Source organism: Branchiostoma lanceolatum, chromosome 6 (assembly GCF_035083965.1).
Source record: "Branchiostoma lanceolatum isolate klBraLanc5 chromosome 6, klBraLanc5.hap2, whole genome shotgun sequence".
NCBI classification, from domain to species: Eukaryota; Metazoa; Chordata; class Leptocardii; order Amphioxiformes; family Branchiostomatidae; genus Branchiostoma; species Branchiostoma lanceolatum.
This window is the reverse complement of record NC_089727.1, coordinates 21,537,168-21,546,345: the sequence shown is the minus strand read 5'-3', so window position 1 is coordinate 21,546,345 and position 9,178 is coordinate 21,537,168. Positions and strand designations below refer to the sequence as shown.

The 9,178-nt window shown below is 40.8% G+C and overlaps 1 protein-coding gene across 1 annotated transcript; it reads right to left on the bottom strand.

The window, feature by feature from the left end:
• Positions 1 to 6,635: 6,635 nt before the first annotated feature.
• Positions 6,636 to 7,223, bottom strand: LOC136437602 (zinc finger protein 436-like). Its single transcript, XM_066432224.1, has 2 exons — positions 6,955 to 7,223; positions 6,636 to 6,831 (listed from the first exon to the last, which is right to left on the bottom strand). Exons 1-2 carry the CDS (start codon positions 7,221 to 7,223, stop codon positions 6,636 to 6,638), a joined length of 465 nt encoding a protein of 154 aa, XP_066288321.1.
• Positions 7,224 to 9,178: the final 1,955 nt, after the last annotated feature.

The following is a 9,178-nucleotide window of genomic DNA, read 5'->3' as shown; positions in this document are numbered from 1 at the left end:
TGTACAATAGTACCTTAACCCTATTGGCTACAAAAATATATAGGTGCACCAGTGCACCCACAGTCAAAAATTAGGTGCACAGTTCCAATTTTGGGTGCACTGGGTGCACATGCACCCACTATTTCGAGCCCTGACACGGCTGGAATTGCAGGGACATCGTACGTATCCACAAATATTTTGATCAAAAACGTAATCGCTAGGATCTGAAATGTTCCCGGGTTCTCTTTAGCGGGAGTATTGTTTTTATTTTGACTTGCAATCAGCGGGTCAAAGGCCCCCTAAATCTGCAAATAAGTGTTTGTTTTCCCGAAAATTATTTTACTTATACATTTCTGGGATTACAAATGTATATTCATCAGGAACAATAGAGCTAGGTATAATCATCACACACAATTTTTATTCCATATATATGCATTTCTTCTATGTACCATTAAAAATCATTTTTAAGACTTGAGGTTTATGTTGCAAAGTAAGTCTATTACGACTAACGATGACGTAACTTTAAACAAAGCAAACAGTTAAGGAAAACACTAGGATTCGCGAAAAACATACTTTTGTGAAGATGACAGTGAATTATAGTCTTTGTGACTAATGATTGCAAGCTATTTCTTTTATGACTTTTGAAAAATAATTTTTGAATCCCTGTTCTTGGTACTGAACTGTTTTCAGCTAGATACACGTCACACCCTCTTTCTACGATTCGTTAAATTACCTCTTTCGTGCAGAAGTTTCCTATATATTTGGTGCTATTCTTCACTCTAAAATAACGAGTGCAACCCCTCAACACTCCATGCTCTAGACTGGGGTTTTAAACGTTGTCCTAAAGCCGGCGTCACAATTCATGCGAGCGTCGGCCGTATTTGTAGATTGTCCGAAACTCGCCGAATTTCAAAATCGCCCGAGCGTTGACCGTATTTTCCAATGAAAATCTCGGGTACGTCCGTCGAACACTAAAAACTAAAAATCCGCCATGAGATGGTACCACCTCTTGGACATGGACGAAGTCAGAATCGACTAACCTGATAAAAGGCCAATATTTGGATCAACTTTGATTTCTAAAAATCGCCCGAAGCCAGCGTAATCGACAGGACATCGACCGTACTTCGGCCGAAAATGCACATCTGAAGCTCGCCAACACGTCGGCCGAGCTGAATTTCTTATTTGTGACGGGGGTTTTACGACGTACCTTACCGCCGCGATACAGGGAATCATCTGGACGACAATGCATTATTTTCTAGGTTTTAAGCTCCGGCCTGATACTATTCGGAAAATACCCTAAGTCACACTTTTTACACTAGGCAAGACATTAGGTTTTCGGAATCTTAGATTCTCAGATTGTTAGGAAAACAAAACCCATTGACCGTTAACAATACATTATTTTCTAGGTTTCAAGCTCCGGCCTGATACTATTTGGAAAATTCCATAAGTCACACGTTTTACACTAGGTAAGACATTATATGATTCGGAACCTTAGATTGTCAACTTGCTAGGGAAACAAAACCCCTTGCCCGTTAACAAGTGTAGTAGTAAAGGGAAATATTTTCAAACATATTTATTTACCTGTGTCACCAGTTTGGGACGGCTTTTGCCCTCCCGGCATGATGAGACTTGTTAGATTTCTGGACAGCAAAAATCACGTCCTACATCAAGAGAGGCTTGAACACAATACAACGCTGCGCCCCTGCTACGTTTATAGACTGAAGAAATTAGCAACATAAGATGAAAGAAAAGAATATTCCAGAGTGATCAAAAAGCATCACACCTTTCTCCTTCGAGACAAATTGTATTTACACATAATAACATTCTCTGTTTGTTTCATACATATTGAAAGTGTTTTTTTAACTGTTGACGACATTTTAGTTTTTTTTTTATTATGTTAAGAAATCTCTCCTTTTTTTTCATTTCATCTGTACATGCGCCAATGGGAGAAAAACTGTTTAAGAAACTCTGTAATTTTGCTTTGGTCTTCTTATATCTTCGGTGTACTTCAACCAATAACAAGTCAATCAAAATGAACAAGGTTTTCGTCGTTACACGCATACGCATACATACCAGGGGCCAACACTATGGATCTCTGCTGATCAAAGACAAGTATCAACAATAACGGCTTTTAAAAACGGACTGTAGCTGGATATGTCTATTGTTCATTGACCAAAATTGATGTTTTAGCTTTATGATGTAATGTGCGTTTGTTCATGAGTATTGCACATGTACGTTTCCGGGGACACCCCAAGAACCTGAGTTCCGATTTCCCCCAGTAAAATCAATAAATGACTTGAATCCCTCGTGTCAATTGCATGAATTGATACTTTAATGGCTCGTCCTGCGATCGGGCAGCGCATTGTACTTATCAGCAATGTATGACACACGCACAGATAGCGTACAGACAGCGTACTCGCCGAACATCCAAGGTACTGTCAAGATTTAATATCAATATGATTGATAATCCACATTTCCGGCCGTCAATTAAGACAAAAGGTAATTATGAAGACGCTATGAAACACGGTACACGCTTTGCATTCGTCTAAATTACGTCAGATATGCGCTCGGTATACGTTGGGTACGCCCGTAATACGATCGGCATTCGCAGCTAGAAGAACACATCATACGAAATAAATGCGCTGCATTCGTCATTTGTACGGTAAGTGTGCGTCACACATACGTAAATGTATTCAAAATATATCGAACTTTCGAGCGTACGACAGTGTATTGACATAATCAAATACGGAACTCATACTGAATTGCATATACGTACAAGTGTGATCGCGGCTCTATTCTAAGTTTGCACGCATATCCTAAGAAGGCTTAATAGTACGACTACATGTACAAATGCCCTTTTCTTTGGAGATGTTAAGGGAAAAACAAATAGTAGATGGCATTATGATTAGCCCTTTGCCCTTTTATTGAAATGCAAAAAAAAATGTTTTAAGTACTGAGAATGTTTTTTTTTAAATTTCATTTCAAAGCAGCAGACAAATTTCACGGACAAAAGAAACCAATCCAAGCTAGAAAGCGCTCACATGAAAGAAAAGTTTCGCGAGAAGTAATAATTGGATTTCTAAATTGCCATAAATTGTTTACAGATATTATGGACCAAATTACGTCACCAGTGCTTACCGTGGTTGCTATGGAATACACGCTACTTAATTAATGCACACCAGTAGTTTCCTATATGTCCATTAACTCTACTATTTATCAGCACTACTGAATAGCAGTATTTTGGTGTCTGGCATTGTATGCAGAAGAAATGTAGCCTCCGATGCAGACTCCTCCCGGCTGTTTTCTTTTTCAAGTTAAAGTTTTTATACTATTACATTCTTACATATTGATATTTGGGTGCAGTAATACATCGGACAGGAAACAGGGTAAAATGAGTTACAAAATAGAACAAGAGTGGTGTTTAAAAAACACACCGGCGACGTGAAGATGATGCAAAGTAGGTCGACCAGTCATCATTTGCATGATTTACATCTTACTATGTTAACCTTCACGAAACCTTCATGTGCCACAAGTATGAAGTTCCCGTTAATTAGAAATATGGAACATTAAAAAATTTTCATTAATTATGCAAATTAAGTCATCACTTTGATAATTTCACATCTATCCATGTCCAGATCTTGTGTGGTGCCCCAACGTTCAAATATCTAGACTAAGGTGTAAAAGACGAAGGAGATATATGTATACGTATACATGTATACCCTTGGCCTTAGTTTAAACGGACCGGACGAGGACGAGGCAGCCAAAAACGTGCCTTGTCGGGAGGAGTCTGCAAGGGAGGCTACAAAAATTGATGCGTTTGTGGATGTCATCCATATACTGTAAATGCATGCAGAACTGTTTGCGGTGGTTTTACTTTCCCGGTGAACTCTTCAGAGCGGGCCTTAAACCTTAGGTGATCGCGAAATTTGTCCACCTATGACTGTGGCACTACTATTGTTTCAAACGCGAACTTGAGACCACCGCGAACACGCCAGTTTCCCCTACTCCGAAATAAAAACCACGTAAACTTAAATCCATTTACAGTATTCAAATCAACATTAGAAATAATTCGTAACATCTGTAAGATACTCACAGCTCATTTTGATCCCAAGCGGTTTCACAACTAACTGATGTCGATCCTACAGGAAAGGGTTAGTGAACAGTTACTGAACTGTTGGCAATCCCCTGCCTAATGTCTATCATACACTATACACGTAGATAGAAGGGGGACTAGGGTATTACAGTTTGTCCCAATGATGCATGCATCCTACGGGGAAGTCGACAGACATTATGTATCATTATCTCAGGAATCAACTAGATAGGGTCAAAATAGCAATTTGGTACCAAACAGAGGGACAAAGGGAGACCTTCTTTTTTGAAAAGGTTGATTCCTCTACTTTATCAAATTGCATGATAACTATGTCAAATGTCCAGCTTTATAGGAATTATCACGTGATATAGTGACGTCACTCAATGCCATAGAACGGACAAAAACGTCTACGTTCAAGTTATTCAATATGGTCTCGATGCATATCAACCATATTTCATGGGTTTTTCTATACGTTTATATCATACAAAGACCTGTTAAGTACATTTGAACACATTTTGAAATACAGTTACGCAGATGTCTATAACAGTTGCCATGGAAACGGTGAAAAATAGCATTTTCTCACACGAACGCTGTTAAACAAGCCATTTTGGATACTTATGAATTCCAGGCATCATCAAGACTTGGCCAAGGAAAGCTGCTCATGGAAGATGATTATCATGGCTTATAATTAACTTTGGTTACTGCAGATACCAAAAATCCATGATAGCACTTGTCCCTCTCGGTGATACCAAAAACATGTTTGGCCCATGGACTACTAGTGGAAAGGGGAGCTTAACAGCAAACCACGTCGTAATCCACGCGAGAGTTGATGGAACAGTAACGAACATTGGAGATAGTAAAATAACCATAAGGAGTCCAAAATGGGCTTTCTCTCCTGACAATCACTCAGATCAAACTACATGTTAGTTATTCGAAGCACTGCGAACTTCAATCAATACACTTTATTCTTAAGTCAATGACACCTTTTAACCTATGTAACATCAACTAAAATAATTCCACCCGGGTACATAATTCCGCCACCCTGAAAAGATGCGACCAAACAAATCTCCAACCCAACGTCCCCCAGTATAATGCACTACTGATAACTTCAATCAATACAATTCATTTAAAATCAATAACAACTATTAACCTGCGTATCTGCTAGCGCTACCGTTAGACAGGTTCTTGTGTAGAGTAGATTAATCGGCCGTTGCGACCATCTTTACGTAAACTTATACAACAATATTTATTGACACAATTAAAGTACAGCGACTTTCGTTAGGTCTTCTACAACAAAAGTACAGCGACTTTCCTTAGGTCTTCTACAACTATACATGCAAGCAATCACCTGGATACAAAGGAATTAACCTATGTACACGTATATGAAAAAGGTGATTAATGTTAGACATCCAGGTAATAAGAAAAATAATAACGCCATAAATAATAACTCAAGCACCTGGATAAAATTTGAAACAGTCATGAGTAAAGTATATGAATTTAAGTATATGAATAATTAAATATGTCGAGTTATACGTATCACTTATACCGCAGTTTCTAGTTCTAAGGTCAAAAACATTCTTCGATACTAGTGTATTTACCTATTCATCACTTACACTACTAGAGCCCGATGGAAGCGTAATTTTCGCCTCTACCATTTCTCATTAACGCAACCCGGGGTACGTTTCTCGCCGACTATCTAAGGCCTCTTTAAGGGCCGTTAGGGTGGATATAAACGTGAGATGTACAAGTCCCAGGTCGAGACTTAAAATCTATATGCGATTGCAAAATATAACCGTTCATTCAATCAGCCTTAATCACAGTTTACTACTTTCCATCGAAAGAAGTATGCTTCTCGTAACTCCAACATTCGGGAACGTGCATGTTGAAGTTTAAAGTTTGACGGGGTCGAAGCTGGTATCATGTTTAACGGCACGACTCGGAAGTGATTAGGCCATGTCGATTTGTTAAAAAAATGTGCTGTAAAATTCAAATTTAGGAAAATTGGATACTTATGTCGTATTCCAAATTCGATTCCAAAGAAGAAGATGTGAAAGAACAAAAATTAAGAGAAAAATCTATTATTCGGTATACCATGCTCTGTGTGTTCAGTTTTGGCCATTTTAATTTCCTGACCAAGATTTCATAATCAAGCCAACCTTTTTTTGCTAACCTTATTTTTTCAATTCGAAAAGAAACACACACAGATGGGTTTCAGCTTGATGTGACGCGCTCCAGACCTATTTTTCGCCAAAGGCGCAACATGCTCCCGCGGGAAATTTGTGACAAAATACAGATAAAATATAGCTTGAGTTTTCGAACCTAGTTTTGGGGGACGGGACATCGTCCGCTCTGTACCACCCCCCCCCCCCCCCCGGGACGCCGGCACGGTAATCACACTCCACACATATGTAAGTCTTCTTTCCAGTGTGTTCCAATACATAGTGATGGAACAAGTTGGATTTCCGTGCAGCAGAATAGTCACGCTGGTCACACTTGTAGGGTTTTCCCCTGTATGAGTTCTCACATGTTGGGATAGGTTACAGATTTTAGCTGTCTTGTATCCACACTACTCACATATGTAGGCGTTTTCACCTGTGTGTTTAGTGAGATGGTGTTGGATCAAGTTGGATTTCTGAGTTGCAGAATAGTCACACTGGTCACACTTGTAGGGTTTTTCTCCAGTATGAATTCGCACATGTTGGGCTAGGCGAGACCTTTGGGTTGTCTTGTATCCACACACCTCACATATGTAGGGTTTCTCACTAGTGTGTTTAGTGACATGGTGTTGGTTCAAGTTGGATTTAAACGCAGCAGAATAATCACACTGGTCGCACTTGTAGGGTTTTTCTCCAGTATGGATTCTCACATGTTGGACTAGGTTAGACCTTTTAGCTGTCTGGTATCCACACTCCTCACATATGTAGGCTTTGTCACCAGTGTGTTTAGTGACATGGTGTTGGTCCAAGCTGAATTTCTGTGCTGCAGAATAGTCACACCGGTCACACTTGTAGGGATTTTCTCCAGTATGGATTCTCACATGTCGGGACAGGGCTGACCTATGAGCTGCTCTGTATCCACACTCCCCACACATGTAAGGTTTTTCCCCAGTATGTTTTGTTCCGTGTTGTCCATAGATGCTGCTGGGATCTTCCATCTTTTGCTTTAATCTATCGGGGAACGAAGATATGCAAATTTTGGTGAGTCATTATGCAACGACTTCTTCCCAGAATTTTTTGTCCCCTTGTGTCTAATATAGAAAAAATAATATGATAATAAATATGTAATAAAAATTACTTTCAGTTCCATGTAAAAGAAAGATCGCCCGAAAAATACTAACTAGAGTCATTATTATTCTAAGAATTATGCATGTAAAAATGACAAAATTTATATATCCACATTTCAATGGAGCTGGTAACGCATTCCTGTAAAGGTTCATACGGATGTCGGTTGCAAGACATCGCCCGAGAACGTTGCCAAAAAGGCAAAAGCATGTCCCACAACGCCAAATATGCTGAAAATTTCCATCGCACAAGCACAGATAATCTCTACATTTAGGGAGCAACTATGCATCTGCGGATGGTCTACATATATCAGGGGATATCTGAACGACGTTGTAAGAAGAGGAACATATAACTGTGCTGGCAGCGAAATGCAAATGAACCGTGGGAAAGATAGGAGTATTTCTGTTAAGCCCCGGTTACACATAGCAAAACATGGCTCCCGACCACCAGCCAACCGAGGCGATAGGTCCGGAGCAGTCTGACCAGTTTTAGATTAATTTGACCCCCAAACACACCCTGACCACTAGCGACCTACTCCCAACTACCACCCAACCCATTACCGACCTCCCGGCACAGCCCAATGTTTTGAAACTTTCAAAACATTCAGCTGACGCAGCCGACCACCTCTGTATAACGTTGTCTCACACATCCGTGACCTATTTCAATGACTGTATCTACCAGTTTTGCCAAGTTACTAGTATGTTTGCTGATAAGGACCACAGGAAAGTAGCTGCACTTGTATCTTTGTATATTGTTAAGTTAATTGTCGATCTGAACAAATTCAACCAAAGAGCCACACCTCGGGCACATCAAAGACCCCACCGCAATTATCGAAAAGAGTAAAGGTGTGAGTGGATCAAACCTTACAGCCTGCTCCGAGTTCTCACCTTGAATAGGTGGTATTCACCTGTTATGTCAATCCTTCTACAAGCGTAGTAACTCTCAATAAAACTATTTTATTTTATAAAGGAATACATTCAATAGATTCTAAAATTGGTAACGTTACCTCCAGTGGTGGACTGTCCACGCCAGCCGCTACAAAGAAATGCGTCATCCAATCGCAACATTAACCACTTGAAGGCATTTGTGTTTTCAGTTAAGACCAGACCAGACAATGTCTGCATACTCTAGCCTCCGATGCAGGCTTTCCCACAAGCGATTTTTCAACTTATCGGATCCAGTTTTTTTGGCTGGGGCCGTATCAGCTTGACGCCCCGTATCTGCTTGACATCCTGTAACCGCTGTTACGACAGATACGACCACCAGCCAAAAAATTTAAAAAAACTGGACCCGATAAGTTGTAAAATCGCTAGTGGGAAAGCCTGCAACGGAGGCTAGCATACTCCAGGTTTGGGCTTGTCATTGTTGTGTATAGTGTTAGAAGTAGGTCTTTCGATATCGTCTTCCTTAAGCCCCCGTCACAAATCAACAATTTAGCTCGGCCAACTTGTCGACGAGCTCCAAATGGCGATTTTCGGGCGAAGTACGACCGACGTCCTGTCGATTCCACGGGCTTCGGGCGAATTTTCGGAGCTCGGCCGACGTTCGCGGGGCACTGGAAGCTGCGCTTAAATTCAGCAAGGCCTCGGCGACGATTTTGCACTCGCACAGCTCGTCAACAGTTTGCCCGTAGCTCGCCCGAGCAACGCCCAACACTCGGTCAATATGCGGGCGGGCATCCGAGGATTTTAGACCCGATTTTTGGTCGGTCGGAGGTCGCCCGAACTCTTCGGCCTCGTGCGAGCCTCGCACGGGCTTTGTACAATGATCGGACGACCGTCGTCAGTGTTCCGGCCGACTCATGAAAAGGAAGCCGTGCTTCGGGCGA

Coding starts and splice junctions, on each gene's coding strand:
- LOC136437602 (XM_066432224.1), bottom strand. CDS start 7,223: ATGGAAGATCCCAGCAGCATCTATGGACAACACGGAACAAAACATACT. Junction 6,832..6,954: donor GGATACCAGACAGCTAAAAG/GTCTAACCTAGT, acceptor TAAACACACTAG/TGAGAAACCCTACATATGTG.